The 16,390-nt window shown below is 37.5% G+C and overlaps 1 protein-coding gene across 2 annotated transcripts; it reads left to right on the top strand.

The window, feature by feature from the left end:
• The first annotated feature begins 3,642 nt into the window (after window positions 1-3,642).
• On the top strand, window positions 3,643-16,371 carry scly (selenocysteine lyase). 2 transcript variants are annotated; one of them, XM_084127887.1, is made up of 13 exons: window positions 3,643-3,760; window positions 4,220-4,335; window positions 4,442-4,551; window positions 4,855-4,955; window positions 5,887-6,070; window positions 6,286-6,413; window positions 7,223-7,384; window positions 7,466-7,572; window positions 7,694-7,730; window positions 7,819-7,902; window positions 11,641-11,743; window positions 12,830-12,905; window positions 15,365-16,371. In XM_084127887.1, exons 2-13 carry the CDS (start codon window positions 4,223-4,225, stop codon window positions 15,516-15,518), a joined length of 1,359 nt encoding a protein of 452 aa, XP_083984013.1. In that variant the 5' UTR covers window positions 3,643-3,760; window positions 4,220-4,222; the 3' UTR covers window positions 15,519-16,371. The 2 variants fall into 2 exon arrangements, with proteins under 2 accessions (XP_083984013.1, XP_083984014.1); XM_084127888.1 differs by lacking the exon at window positions 3,643-3,760 and adding an exon at window positions 3,808-3,940.
• Window positions 16,372-16,390: the final 19 nt, after the last annotated feature.

Genomic DNA, 16,390 nt, shown 5'->3' with positions numbered 1-16,390 from the left:
TTGTCTTTAGACTCTCCCTGTGAGGTCGCGTTAAGCCTGCGGACGCTACAGTATAGGGAATTAAGGCTCCCCTCCCTTATTCCCTGACTCTGTGTGAGTCTATCTGGTGATTATGCACTGTATGCCTGAAATAGCTTCCGGTGATCGGTGTTTTTATCCCAGCACGCACAGCGTTTTACAAGGGGTTCCCGTAGCGTTTTAGTAAAAACGCAGTACGAGAGAACTCTCGTAAGAGAACGTACTCGGTTACTAACGTAACCTCGGTTCTCTCTAGAAGAGGGAACCAGTACTGCGTTCTCTGCTGTGCGTATGGTTCACTCTGGTTCGCTTCAGCGATCAAAATCAAGTGAATCAGCCTTCTCGAGCTCCTTTTATAGAGGTAAGCCACGCCCGTCTCGGCGGGAAGTGGCGAGGAGGGCGCGAAGCGCCCTCATTGGCCTGACGTCACCCCAGGCCTCGCTCGATAGGCTTATGCAGTTGCCGCAGAGCAGCCAATGAGCGAGCAAGCCGTCTCGCCATAGCTGACTGCTGCTGCAACGCGTTTTACATATATGAAAATTAAAGGATAATTTTTTGCTTCAGTGTTTCGTGAAAAGAGACTTTTCCCGTAGCGTTTTAGTAAAAACGCAGTACTCGTTCCCTCTTCTAGAGAGAACCGAGGTTACGTTAGTAACCGAGTACGTTTTGAAGATAGAAGCCTCCAAACAAGCACTTGTTGCAGTAATCTACAGACCACCAAGTTATAATTTGGCAGAGTTTTTGGCACACCTGAACGCCCTTTTGACATCTCTGGAGATTATCGATTTCAAGCCTCTAATTGTTTGTGGCGACTTCAATGAAGATCAGCTTTCTCATTGCAACAAACCTATTCTCAGTTTGTTTCATGATAAAGGATACACACAGCTAATTAGCACTTGGACAACAGAAAAAACACTCTTCTGGACCCTGTCTTCATAAGTGGCGCACACTCAAATGTCAGAGCAGGAGTTCTACAGACGTATTACAGCTACCATGATCCTGTGTATTGTGTTTTAGAATAGATACATCAAATATATAAAAATCTGCATAGATCACACATTCAACACTACTGTAAGATAACATATAATAATGCTAATACAAAAATAAAAATAATAATGCTAATACAAATGCACATAAATTCAATGTATATTAATACACTGTTTACATTTTATGTGTGTGTGCGTGTGTGTGTGTGTGTGTGTGTGTTTGTTAGATAAGGAATGAATGGAGAGTGAATGTCCTTTACAAGGATCGCCACCTTGACGTGGTGGAAAGGCTTGTGTGTTCCAGTGATCCCAAGAGTGAGTATTTCTGGAGTTTTTTAGTCCAGTTTGACTTGCTTGGTGAGGTTCCAGATTAAGTGCAGTCATAATGGGCATTAACTAAATAAAATAATGTTTTAAGCATAATTACTTGATTTTGTCTTTCTTGATCCACACACACACACATTCAGACACACTCACTTACACTCACTCACTCACTCACACACACACATACACACACGCACACACACACACATGCACACACACGTAAAGTAGTTTGAAGTTGAAAGTGATTTAAAGTTTAAAGTGATTAAAGTTTAGATAGATAGATAGATAGATAGATAGATAGATAGATAGATAGATAGATTGATTGATTGATTGATTGATTGATTGATTGATAGATGAGTTTAACTCACACACACTCACGCACACAATAGTTAATTGGCTTATCTTTTGTAAGGTCAGTTCACATTGTGACATTTAAAAAAAAAATCTAATTTGCAAATGGATCACTCAACTAGGCTACAACAAGACCTAACTTATTTTACAGCTCTTATTTATTTTCCTTTATTCCCTGAAATCCCTTCTAATGTCCACTTAAATCCCTTAATCCTTTAATTCCACCAATGTTCAAGTTATGGCCTTTATTGCTTAGGCTAGTAAGTTAGTATCTATTTTCATGTTGCTACTACTTATTTTTTTAGCTACTATCATCTATTCCATAGGTACCAGTTATTCTGTAGATGTTAGTGTTTATTCTGTAGGTACTAGTATGTTTTTTTTGTTTTTTTTTACTTAAATGTTAAAACAGTTTCCATTCTGTCTTGCCTCAAATCTGATAAACACAATTTAAACGCTACTACGACGAAGGTTTAGTTCATGAATATTAATAACGTAACGTGCCACGAACAATGAAAGCTTGGCTTATTAATATTACAGTTTTTTTTCGATTGCTAAACGACAGTGAGCACAACTGGAGCTACATGTGCAAAACTCTAACTACAGTCTGCACTACCAACAGTCACCTGAGCTAAACAGTTCACATCACCTGCAAAACTCATTCCAAGCAACACAACTCTTAACACATGGCTCAAAACAGGCTCAGTGCAGCAAAACACTATGCACAACCCTCACTGAGATAACACACACTGTCACTCAGAACACACTGAGAGTAAAAACACTAGCATCAAACACCTATACAGAAAATACAAACTTTTCATCTTTACAGTTTGAACAATTTCAGTGACTTCATACAAAGTAATATTTTCTTCAAAGAAAAGAGTGACAATCTTTCACATGATTTATTTAAATTTTTTAGAACATAACAATTCTTTAAGGTAAATGAAAATTAGCAGTTTGCTTCAATAGTCTGTAGTAATTTACGGAATTACAGTAATGAGAAAAAAAAGGTAGAAACTAAAAGTACATACGAACATGTAATGTAATGTAATGTAATGTAATGTAATGTAATTCGAACAAATAATTGAGGGGCTAATCCTGCCTCTCTCTAGCATCAGGCCACAGGTTTTCATCAACATCATATCTAATGTTCTCTCTTGCCATGCACCTGGGGAAGAACCTTCTGGAGTGCCTTATCCATCCCTGGCAGTCGTGTCCTCACATCCGGCACGCATGGCTTCCAAAAGAGACATTTGGTCATGTGGGTGGTGACCAAACACTTTCCACCTCCACCCATACAGAAAAACAATATATTGAAATATATTTTACGTAAAGTGTCGAAAATATATGTGGCATATATTCCAAATACATTGAAATATATTTGCATTGTTGGTCACTTCTATTTATCATTCTGAAATATAACAAAAATATGATGTTACAGTAAGTGTGAAATATATTTACAGATATTTACATATATTTAACTAAAATATATTTATTGGGCCAATTTCGAATATTTGCATATATTCCAAAAATATATTTCAGATATATTTATTTTGTGTATGGGAGCCTTTCAGCTGAATTTGCAATCAGCAGTGTTTGAAAGGCACAAGGCTGAAATCTATTCTGTTTTGAATGTGTGGTTCACAGTTTTGACAGCAGTGTGTTAGCATTTGAACAAAGTGCTGTAAATCCACAGTGTTGTGCAGGTCATGGGATAAGTGTGTAGAGTTTTGAAAACTGTGTTCAAGCAATGAAAAACGAACTAGAGTTTGGTCCACGTGAACTGCTACTGTGCAGACTGTAGTTAGAGTTTTGCACATGTGACTCCAGTTGTGCCCACTGCCGTTTAGCAATCGAAAAAAAACTGTATTACTACTACACGACGGGACGCCCTTTAATGTTTACCATGTAACGTCAGCACGATCTGATTAATATTCATGACCCAAGCCTTCGCTGTAGTAGAGAAACAGCGACCGTCTAGAGAGGAGTGCGTTTCCGGTTCAAAGTTCAACGTGCTGCGATCTGCCGTATCACCAGTTTAACCGTGAATCATTGACAGGACGTACGCTTAAGAATAAAAGGTCAGTCAGTGGTATATAATTACATAAGTTCATCAGGTTTATCAGTAGTTATCTCAGCGACGGCTTTTGTAAAGCGACTGTAAGCGCAGTTTAAGTGTTTTAGCTGTCATGCGACTAGACAATATACAGTAATGTGACTCGACCAGCAGTCAATCATCTAACGTTACAGTATGAATCAAAGTACGTTACAATAAATTACTTGCGCGATTTTATTGCGACATTGTTGCATGAAACTTAATTTAGATTAAATGTCAACCTTGTATTAACAACCATAGCTTGTCTAAACCAAGAAAAAAAGTATATATATATGTTATATGTGTGACGACCCAACAAGCCTTTTTATGACATGACCCGTATTACTGTTTTTGTCGTTAGTGGTCATAATTTTAAAGCAAGTTTTTATTGCCATGCATGTTTAGACTGATGTATTTTGTCCTTTTATCTACCAATGTAATCCAGATAATGGCTGAGAAGATTGATACCCCTGTCATCCTGGATCATAATTTATGGGGAACCTTAACACCTCATTGTGCATCTGACCTGAATCATCATGGTGTGGCTGATGGGCCAGATAGGTAATGAATATGCCTATATCAATCCTAGACTGGACATGAAGTCATTCGCATTCAATACGCCACATGCTCCAGAATGTAGTTTGTTAAACAGCTTTGTCTGCTGCAGAATATACATGGATTACAACGCCACCACACCAGTCGATCCAGAGGTGATCAGGGTTGTTACTGATGCTTTAACTGATGCATGGGGAAATCCTAGCAGTAATTACCTACCAGGTATGAGGCTCTCAAAGATAGATGTATGGCAGACCTCGACCACTGATATATCACATTTAAAGGGATGATCCACCCAAAAATGAAAATTCTGTCATCATTTACTCACACTCACGTCTTTCTAAACCTTCGTGGATTTCCATTTACTTCCATTGTATGGGCAAAAAACACTGATGCATTTCTCGAAAGAAAGAAAGTCCAACAGGTTTGGAATAAAATGAGGGTTTGTAAATGATGACAGAATTGTCATTTTTGGGGGAGAACTATCCCTTAACACATGCTCATATAGTTTCCCACCAATACTAGGTCTGAATGCCAGGGACATCATTTACCATTCCAGAGACACCATTGCAAGGATGGTTGGTGGAAAAGCAGCAGACATTATTTTTACTTCAGGAGGAACTGAGGTGAGGGTTTCAAGAGCACAGTTCAAACAGAATTTAGCAAATGTTCTTTTACATTTGAACACAATATTGCACAATATTGAAGGCCTTAAAAGCTGTTTCATATGGGTAATTCACATTTTATGAAAACAATAATTATAGTGAGTAAAAAATAATAGTAAGATAAATGAATGGACTTTTTAATGAATCTTTTTTTCTGCAATTTCACTTCTGTTGTAGCTCTGTTCTAGACCCGATAAAGGTGCAGTCACATTTACAGTTGCATGGCGAAATTTCGTAGGCAAAGTCCAGTCACTTCAATATGAATCTCCGTGATCGGGAGTCTCACGTGAGCATCAATTTTATTAATGTGACTGCACCTTTTATATCATTGGTTCCTTTATAATAAATAACTTATGTGTCCACTCATTTGTAGTTGTACTTAATTAATGCATGTAATGTATTAATTTAGTTCAGTAATTGCCTGTTCACACCAAAACGAATATCAACTACATAAATTGAATGCAATAAACATTTTCATTTTAATGAATGGTAATGTGTCTATTTAGACCAACACAAACATTTGCATGCCATCAGTGTGACAAGTTTTTAAGGAGAGGTGTTCTAATTTATGTGAAATAATCCTTTAACCTTTTAATAACAGAGGAAGAATCTGGAATCGGCTCTAGTCTCTGTAGTCTTGTATTTGGTGTTGATTCATTTTCATTCATTCTACTGACAAATCACATGAAAATTTGGACCGAACATTCGTGTTGGTGTGAACAACCCTTGAAACACAAATGAAACACTATCCGTAAGGCTTCTTGTGGTGGTCCTAATGATGAATGACGCTTGTGTTGAGAAGTGCGTTGAATACATGAAAAAAATGCAGGTATTCAGAAGAAATGATTCCACTTTATCATTATTTAGCTCTCTTTTTCTCCTGGACTTTCAGGCCAATAATCTGGTGTTTCACACAGCTGTGGAGCACTTCAGGAAGAGCAAGACGTCTGCAGAGGAAGGCATGAACAGCCAGCAGCTGAATGGAAGAGGCTCCTTACCTCATATTATCATCTCTAATGTGGAGCATGACTCCATCAAACTCACAGCTAAACACTTGCTAAAAGAGGGCAAAGCAGGTTAGTTAGCAGGACTGGACTTTTGGTCTAAAACTTCAAATGGAGACTTGTTCTCTGAAGGTTTAGCTTGAGGAAGTGGACATTACCTCAATTTACAACTATAACTGAGAATATTGCATCCAAAATGTGTCTATTGCTATCTGTATTAAAATATGAATATGAATGAATGCAAGATATTTGTGCTCTGATTGGCCCTTATTGGATTCTCGTTGTAGATGTCACATTTGTGCCCGTTTCCAAGGTGACGGCTCGGGTAGAGGTTGAGGATGTCATTGCAGCGATTCGTCCCACCACCTGCTTGGTGTCGATCATGCTGGCCAATAATGAGACAGGCATCATTATGGTGAGCATGTTGCCCTGACAGCAGTGTGTCAAACTATTTCATAGTTAAGCAATATAGCATGGCTTTGTTTTGGCCATTGGGACAAGGCTTTATTGTAGGGCTGCACAATATATCGAAATTATCGAAATATTGCAAATGTATATATCGCGATATGAATATCGCAACGGCTTGCAGTAACTGGGGTCATGAACAAAAGACTGGCTGAATAACTTTTGTAGTAGCTTTAATAAGAATCAGTGTATATTTAATTCAGACAGTGAAAACTAAGCAGTGTTTTTACGTTTGATTATTCAGTTTATTTTGTTTAATAATCCTAATGTAGGATAACCTGATACCCTAAACCCTGTGGTTTACACTGATGTTAAAATAACACTTCTTTTATTAACTATTAACTTCTTGCTACAGTAAAACACTGCTGTTCACTTTCAGAAGTTGTAGGGATGTTTTCTTGTCAGAAAAATAATGTGAAACACGTATGTAGGTTATATAATTTTAAATATTTTAAAGATAATTTAAGTTTATTTTACACACTTAAGCATTATCGTATCGCATATCGAATATCGCAGTATTTAATGAGTATTCATATCGCATTTTTCTTCAATATCGTGCAGCCCTACTTTATTGTGAGTGTGAAATTGCATTTATAAACAAGTGTTTTATAAACATTATGTTAAAGAGTAGCTTGCATTGCAGATGTAGTATGGCCAGTTAAGTTTTGCTGTGCTGATGAAAATAATACTGTAGATTTGTTTTTTTTCTGTCATGATTTAGAATAAGCAGAGTAACTGATGAGATTCTCCCTTCAACAGCCAATTAAGGATATTTGTCAGAGGGTGAAGGATGTAAACAAACAGAGGGCAACATCAGCTCCCAGAATCCTCCTGCACACTGATGCAGCCCAGGCTATCGGAAAGATACGAGTGGATGCACATGAGCTGGGAGTAGACTACATTACCATTGTAGGACACAAGGTAAGTAACAAGAGACGCTGTTGATATCGCATCTCTCTCTAAGCGAAGAAAGATCACAATCCTGTTGATGGTGTGTTCCAGTTTTATGGCCCTCGAATCGGTGCTTTGTTCGTGAATGATCCTGGAACCACAACCCCTGTTTACCCTCTGCTTTTTGGAGGAGGACAAGAGCGCAACTTCAGGCCAGGGTATGACATGGTTTATTGTGTGATGTGGTTTCATGTATGGGTGATGAATTATTGAACAGAATTAAAATAAGTATGTTACCGACTCTGAAATCAATACTGTGGTTATCTCTTTATTTTTCAGAACTGAGAACACAGCAATGATAGCAGGCCTGGGAAAGGTAAAACTCACTCAGTATAAAGTTTGCTGTTTGTACATGTGGAAAAAAAAATTCAGTACCTTTTTTTTTCTTTTCTTTTTGGGTAAAGGCTGCCGAATTGGTAAGCTTAAATCTAGCAGAGTATGAAGCCCATTTCCTGGATATCCGATGTTATCTAGAGCAGAAGCTGCTTGTAAGTCTTGTTTCTGCTTTATAGATGACTGGTACAAATATGCTTTCAAATCAATTAATCGCATCTGACATAACAGTTTGTGTGTGTATACAGTACAGGTCAAAAGTTTGGAAACATTACTATTTTTAACATTTTTGAAAGAAGTCTCTTTAATCTCTTATTTGATAAAAAAAACAGTAATAGTGAAATAGTATTACAATTTGAAATAATGGTTTTCTATTTTATTAAAACAAGATAAATGAGGATACAATTAATCGTGATTAAAAATGTAATCTATTGACAGCCCTATGTATACATGCACACATATATTTACAAACTTTTATGTTAGATGTGATTAATTGCAATTAATTGATTTGACAGCATTGATGAATCGCATCTATAAACGTTTATATATACATATTATTGGTGTGTGTGTGTATATACAGTCAAACCTAAATTTATTCAGACACCTTCAACATTTCTCACATTATCACAGTTTATTCACTATAGTTTAGAAAATGGTAATAAAATATGACAAGAGCTCAGAGTTATCAAATCATTTGATATTTCACTGGTTTTGGCCATCCTTCTGTTAAACTGTCTCACAAATGAATTAGGTTGAATAGCTGTCAGCTGTTAAATTTAAATACACAATTAGATAATACCAATTTAGGCCAACCCAATTACCAAACAATGCTTAATATTGTTCAGTCTGTGGTGTAAAAAGGTCGCATTAGCAATTAAAGAAAAAACACTTAAGCAAAACATAATAATAATAATAATAATAGGAATTCATTACATTTATATAGCGCTTTTCTAGGTAATCAAATAGAAGGAGAGAATCTCCTCAACCACCACCAATGTGCAGCATCCACCTGGATGATGCGACGGCAGCCATATTGCAGAACGCCACCACACACCGTCTTATTGGTGGAGAGGAGACAGAGTGATGAAGCCAATCAGTATATGAGGATGATTAGGAGGCCATGATGGGAAGAGGCCAATGGGCAAATTTGGCCAGGATGCCGGGGTTAGTCTAGTTACTCTTTTTCCGAAGGACATCCTGGGATTTTTAATGACCACAGAAAGTCAGGACCTCGGTTTAACGTCTCATCCGAAGGACGGTGTTCTTTGACAGTATAGTGTCCCCATCACTTTACTGGGGCGTTGGGACTAGTGTTGTTTTTGGCGGCCTGTTTTAATTTTAGTTTTAGTCTAGTCTTTGTGTCAGGCTGTCATTTTAGTTTTTATTAGTTTTAGTCACATTCATACTCTTTTTAGTCTAGTCAAGTTTTAGTCGACGAAAACTGATGACATTTTAGTCTAGTTTTAGTCAACGAAAACTGATGACATTTTAGTCTAGTTTTAGTCGACGAAAACTGATGACATTTTAGTCTAGTTTTAGTCAATGAAAATTGTATTTTAGTCTCTTTTTAGTAATGCGATTCTATTTAACCCAGTCAATATATAATTTCAAACAAGGCTATCTTATTATAGGCTATTTAGTAGGCCTATATTTAGGGCTGTGACGGTGGCAGGTTTTTTTTACCACCGCGGTATTATTATTAAAAAATAATATTAAATTTTAATATTCGGGGGGTTATAAAAAAAAAAAAAAAACTCGTTTTATATTTCCACACAAAGACGCGATACACTCTGCGCTTTGAGCGGGATGTGGGACACGAGCAGGAAAACACGAAGATATCGATCTCTTTATGATATCTTCGTGTTTTCTACTTGATGTAAATTGGTTTGAAGAGCGAATTTTATCCTCCACAAGGGCAAGATATTTAGGCTGTGTTTGAGATTGCGCTGCCAGAGAAAGTGAAACTAAAAATCACCCGCGCGTGTGAAACGCGCTTTACAACTAAACTCGCGCCCAATGTCTAATATAACAAGCACAAACTGTGTTAAAAAGAATTTGACATGCAAGTACAAATGTAGGCTATCTGTCCTACAGCGTTTTTCTACTTTACCACAGTAAAGAATACGAATATAATAGGCTTAATTAAAAGTGAACCAAGAAACGTTTATAATAGGCTACCTTTAGAAAATGGGTGAGACGTGACGTGAGTGAAGATTTGGGAAAAGAAACAAGAGATTCCATGCAGGGATGAGTCACGATTTTTGGATATTCGATTAGTTTATTTAATTATAAAATATCGAATAGGTTGTGCGATTATACTCTAAAATAAAATCTCCATGTTCTGGCGCTAATGCGGTGACGTGTTCATGTAACAAGAGACGCTGCCAATAACGCACATAACAGCTGTCACAAAGAACCAGCAAAAGTAATGATTATGAATGTGTCAAATATATCAATGAGACATTTTAATAGAATAACTAATGGAGTAATATATGGTTAAATTCGCTGATAATCGGGTGACCAGATCGCAATCCAGAATTTAAAGCCGACAAAGCTATGGGTTCACGCACAACTCTCTCATTCGTCGTGACGTTACATTTCGTCTCGTCTCGTTTTGGTCAACGAAAATGAAGAGACATTTTAGCATAGTTTTTATTTTTTAAACCACATTTAGTCTCGTTTTTATTCGTCAACGATATTGCATTATACATGTATTTTAGTCATCGTCACATGACCATGCATTTACGTCTAGTCTCGTCTCGTTTTCGTCAGGTGATAACGGTTCGTTGACGACAATATTTCGTCATAATTTTCGTTGACGAAAGCAACACTAGTTGGGACCATAGACAGTATATAAACTGGACACAGCGCCCCCATTGGATTCAACGGAGACAAGTGAAGTCAATTAGAAGCTTTCACTTCCTGGGGGTCGAGCGTACTGCGCAGACTCAAACTGAGCTTGACGACGTAGATGTGACGTGAGTAACCCGTCTGTCTTCTAGTAGCTGTGCCAAGAGAAATCTGAATCATTCCCTTCCGAAACTTGCAGAGACGGAGAGTGTGAGTAGGAGGTGTTCATGAGCTAGGAGCAGGAGAAACTTTTAGTAGGTATTCTGATTAATTATTTTGTCATTTTGCCTTCACGTCCCCCCGATTGTCCGCGAGCTTCTCCTCCTGTCCATACGGTAATTTCCTACGCAATCGTTAGCCTATTTTTACAAAAATTGCTTCTACGGGGCCATAACGTAAGCTACAAGGTAATGGAGCCTTTTATACATTGTCGTGTTTCTTTAGAAATAAATAATGGACAAATGGAGTCTTTAAACGCATCAGATGTAAAGTTATTCGCTGTCAAAGTGACGCCAAAATGAATGGGAGTCAATGGGATGCTAACAGCAGGTAGGGGTCCGCTAGCCAATGGCGGCGCCCGGGGAAGCTTCAAAATAATATGAAACGCTGCCCCCCTGGTTAGGACCCACACAGACCACAGGGTGAGCACCCCCTGCTGGCCTCACTAACACCTCCTCCGGCAGCAACCTAGTTTTCCCCAGGAGGTCTCGTATCCAGGTACTGACCAGGCTCAACCCTGCTTGGCTTCAGTGGGCAACCAGTCCAAAAAGCAAAAACATGGCCAGGTCAAAGTGTCTGAATAATTTTTGGTCCCAAATTTTTAGAAATTTGACTGGTAGTCCACTATATGATGAATTTTTCTATCCTCACTTACATAAATGAACTATAGTGTCCTGCACCCACTAGTAAAACAAATCAAAAATAATATCTGGTGTCTGAATAATTTTTATATGACTGTATATACAGTACATATATATATATATACACCTGAATATATTTCATATTTATTTTTTTCTTATTTTTATTGTATTTAAATTTTTCAGGCTGTCTTTGGAAAAGATAAGATTCACTTTAACAGCCATTTTTCTGGATCAGCCGTTTTGCCCAACACATGCAATGTTTCCATTCTGGGAAGAGGACTTCAAGGTGAGTGGATGGCCATTTTCTAGCCTCATAATTTGTCTTTCACAGTACATAATTATATATGATTATACCTAGGGCTGTCACGATTATGAAATTTGGCTGACGATTAATTGTCCAATAAATAATTGCGATTATGACGATTAATTGTCTGTTTTAGGGCTTTGCCGATTAATTGCCTGTTTTAGGGCTTTGTCGATTAATTGTCATACAAATTGTTGTGATTATTTAATTGAATCCCTTGTAAGTTGTCACTTGCAATAACACATTAATAAACTTATAGCCTATAATATTAAAGTAATTTATTCAATGAAAAATATGTATCTTTCAGAAATGTGTACATTTAAAGAAACAATGTAAATGTATATGAAAGTATAAATAATAGAAACAATCACAATAAAGTTACCATAACACAAAATGGACTGTCAATATCTCATTCCAAACTAAAGTAAAATATAAATATATTTATATAATTTGAAAATTCTGTAAATAACAGAAACAATGAATCACAAATATAAACTGACCAAAATGTGCCCAGATCGGCATTGTCGTTTTCGGCTTCGAAACTAAATCCATCATTGTTGAATAACTGGGCTGCTCTAACTCAAAATGATGGAGAAATCAACAGGGCAATATCATTTGAACGTAATGCGCTCAGAGGGAGACCGGTAGAAGTAGAGTGCTGCAGGTACTACAGGGCCCCCTTGTGTCTTCTAATAGTGGGCAATAATAACGATCATCTGTAATGACCGCGATTAGACCAATTAATCGCGATCAAACGATTATTTAATAATCGTGACAGGTCTAATTATACCTCCTGATATTTATAGGTTCAAAATGTCACCTACATTTATAGTGCACAAATGTGCATTAAACATTCATAAAGATCCATCACAGACATGATATATTAATCAAGCTTTATTAACTGACATGCAATTCCAGTGGCTACATTTACATAACAACATCAGTAATGTTTTATTTTTTTCCCCACATGTGTATTGGTTTAGAAGTAGGTCAGGTCATGACCCTGCAGATTTGTAAAACACAAGAGCTCTTGTGAATAATTGATAAGACTCTTCCCCCCTGCCGTAGGGCGTAGAGTGCTGTCCACCTGTAGGAGGTTGTTGGCCAGTGTGGGTGCTGCCTGCCACTCAGACAGAGGAGACCAGTAAGTCATCTGTACTTACAATCAAAATGTTTGGGGTCAATATCAGTTGATTTTTGTATAAGGACAGTTGTGAGTTTTCTCCAGTTTTTCAAATCCTGTCCCTTGAACCCCTAAATGATTTTTGTTTAAGGTGCTCTTAAATCCTAAAATATAGCTTAACCATATATTAAAAAATATATATACAGTGGGGAGAACAAGTATTTGATACACTGCCGATTTTGCAGGTTTTCCTACTTACAAAGCATGTAGAGGTCTGTAATTTTTATCATAGGTACACTTCAACTGTGAGAGACAGAATCTAAAACAAAAATCCAGAAAATCACATTGTATGATTTTTAAATAATCAATTTGCATTTTATTGCATGACATAAGTATTTGATCACCTACCAACCAGTAAGAATTCCGGCTCTCACAGACCTGTTAGTTTTTCTTTAAGAAGCCCTCCTGTTCTCCACTCATTAGCTGTATTAACTGCACCTGTTTGACCTCGTTACCTGTATAAAAGACACCTGTCCACACACTCAATCAAACAGACTCCAACCTCTCCACAATGGCCAAGACTAGAGAGCTGTGTAAGGACATCAGGGATAAAATTGTAGACCTGCACAAGGCTGGGATGGGCTATAGGACAATAGGCAAGCAGCTTGGTGAGAAGGCAACAACTGTTGGCGCAATTATTAGAAAATGGAAGAAGTTCAAGATGACGGTCAATCTCCCACGGTCTGGGGCACCATGCAAGATCTCACCTCGTGGGACATCAGTGATCATGAGGAAGGTGAGGGATCAGCCCAGAACTACATGGCAGAACCTGGTCAATGACCTGAAGAGAGCTGGGACCCCAGTCTCAAAGAAAACCATTAGTAACACACTACGCCGCCATGGATTAAAATCCTGCAGCGCATGCAAAGTCCCCCTGCTCAAGCCAGTGCATGTCCAGGCCCGTCTGAAGTTTGCCAATGACCATCTGGACGATCCAGAGGAGGAATGGGAGGTCATGTGGTCTGATGAGACAAAAATAGAGCTTTTTGGTCTAAACTCCACTCGCCGTGTTTGGGGGAAGAAGAAGGATGAGTACAACCTCAAGAACACCATCCCAACCGTGAAGCATGGAGGTGGAAACATCATTCTTTGGGGATGCTTTTCTGCAAAGGGGACAGGACGACTGCACCGTATTGAGGGGAGGATGGATGGGGCCATGTATCTCGAGATCTTGGCCAACAACCTCCTTCCCTCAGTAAGAGCATTGAAGATGGGTCATGGCTGGGTCTTCCAGCATGACAACGACCCGAAACACACAGCCAGGGCAACTAAGGAGTGGCTCCGTAAGAAGCATCTCAAGGTCCTGGAGTGGCCTAGCCAGTCTCCAGACCTGAACCCAATAGAGAATCTTTGGAGGGAGCTGAAAGTCCGTATTGCCCAGCGACAGCCCCGAAACCTGAAGGATCTGGAGAAGGTCTATATGGAGGAGTGGGCCAAAATCCCTGCAGTGTGTGCAAACCTGGTCAAGAACTACAGGAAACGTATGATCTCTGTAATTGCAAACAAAGGTTTCTGAACCAAATATTAAGTTCTGCTTTTCTGATGTATCAAATACTTATGTCATGGAATAAAATGCAAATTAATTATTTAAAAATCATACAATGTGATTTTCTGGATTTTTGTTTTAGATTCCGTCACTCACAGTTGAAGAGTACCTATGATAAAAATTACAGACTTCTACATGCTTTGTAAGTGGGAAAACCTGCCAAATCGGCAGTGTATCAAATACTTGTTCTCCCCACTGTAAATATTTTAAATTGTGTATTACAAGATATAACCAGCTAAACAAATGTTTAAACATGGTTTTCAGCTTCTTATGGTTAACAAGCTCACCTCTTAAGGCCTGTTTACACTAAGAACAATAACTATAATGATAACTATATTAGTGTCCACATCATCGGCAATAATGTGGTTTATTCTAAACAGTGTTTTTAAGGTAAGTTCTGTGAACATAATTTCAGCACACAACTATCCTGCAAGTCGGTACTGAAAGTGAATCCATTCACATCTTTTCTCTGTGCCGTAATCATTGTAATTATGGTGTGGACTTCACCTTAGAGTTAGTGATTTTTGTTTTATTGTTTTATTTATCGTTCTTGGTGTGGACAGTCTTTAATCTGGTAGGCTAGCATGTCCTACACATTGCTACATATACAAAGCAAACCTTCAAAGTGAATTTCATGCTTTCTTTGTTAAATATTTTCTTTAAAAAGTATAATGATGGCTCAAAGAGTACATGTTTAAATGTTTAAGTGATTAGAGCGCACAAAATCAAAGGTTCACTAGAACGTGGAAAATGAAGTATATCTGGGCCTTTAGTCTGAATAAACCTTGATGTGTTCGTTCTTTTCATAAGATTTAAAAAAAATATTTTGCTTAATTCTTGTTATGGAAATTTTGTTGTGCTCTCAATTCCTTAGACCTTCCCATATTCTTCTAAGCTGTGGGATTCCGTATGATATGGCCACCAACGCTCTGAGGATTAGTGTGGGTAGAAGTACCTCCCGTGAAGATGTGGACATTGTCGTGGAGGATCTGAGAGACACTGTAGAGCAACTGGAGCGAATGAACTAGCACCATTTGTTCCCTGAGGTGTGGATGTTGCACAACGGTTTATTTAGTCTACAGCTATGTGGCTTTGCACTAATTCGATAGTGTCATGAGTATAGGATTCAGGTTTTAGGGTCATCATCAGGTTGCACTATATGGATCTAAAAACTATTTATTTAACGGAATATTATATTTGGTCTAAATTTTACTTGGTTAAAACATTTGATATATGGAACTGCAGGGAATTTACTGTAGCTGATAAATAGTTTTTAAACTTTAAACAGCTTGTATATAGGGGTGTGCTATATGTATCTTCTACGATAATATATTGTAATTGTTATTTTAGCAATGTGCGAGCTGACATTGAGTATGTCACTCACTTTGCATAAACCAAACAAAAGCACACCTTGAGAGTCCACACTATTCAGTTAGAATGTCCCCAAAATTCAAAATATGGGGGCAAAACGTTTCCCTGTATGTGTTTTTGTCTTTATATTTATATCATATGATATAGTTAAGCAATATCACACAAACAAGAGTGTTTTTTTTTTTTTTTTTTTTTTTTTTTTTCAGAATATCCACACAATTGTAAGTGGGATATTTAATTTTTATACAAGAAGTTTGTATTAAGTATGTTACATTTTAGACACTATATTTTAAATTGTTGCCAACGAATAGTTCCAAACCATCTTAAGTATTTGGTTTAGGTATTTAGGGGTCAGTCTAATATTATATTTAATAGATTGTGATGTTTTTTTGTTTTTTTTAAGGTGTCATAATTGAATGATGTGTAAAAAGATAGATGTACAAAATAGTTGTAATTATGTTGTGTAGATGTTTATAGGCAAGGCAAGCCTATAGCCTATAGATGTTTATACCCTCTTTTTCAGGGAGAG

This window comes from Abramis brama (genome assembly GCF_963993115.1).
Source record: "Abramis brama genome assembly, chromosome: 11".
Classification (NCBI taxonomy): Eukaryota; Metazoa; Chordata; class Actinopteri; order Cypriniformes; family Leuciscidae; genus Abramis; species Abramis brama.
The sequence above is the reverse complement of the archived record's forward strand: the minus strand, read 5'-3'. Positions and strand labels throughout refer to the sequence as shown.

Coding starts and splice junctions, on each gene's coding strand:
- scly (XM_084127887.1), top strand. CDS start 4,223: ATGGCTGAGAAGATTGATACCCCTGTCATCCTGGATCATAATTTATGG. Junction 4,336..4,441: donor GTGGCTGATGGGCCAGATAG/GTAATGAATATG, acceptor TGTCTGCTGCAG/AATATACATGGATTACAACG. Junction 7,731..7,818: donor TGATAGCAGGCCTGGGAAAG/GTAAAACTCACT, acceptor TTTTGGGTAAAG/GCTGCCGAATTGGTAAGCTT.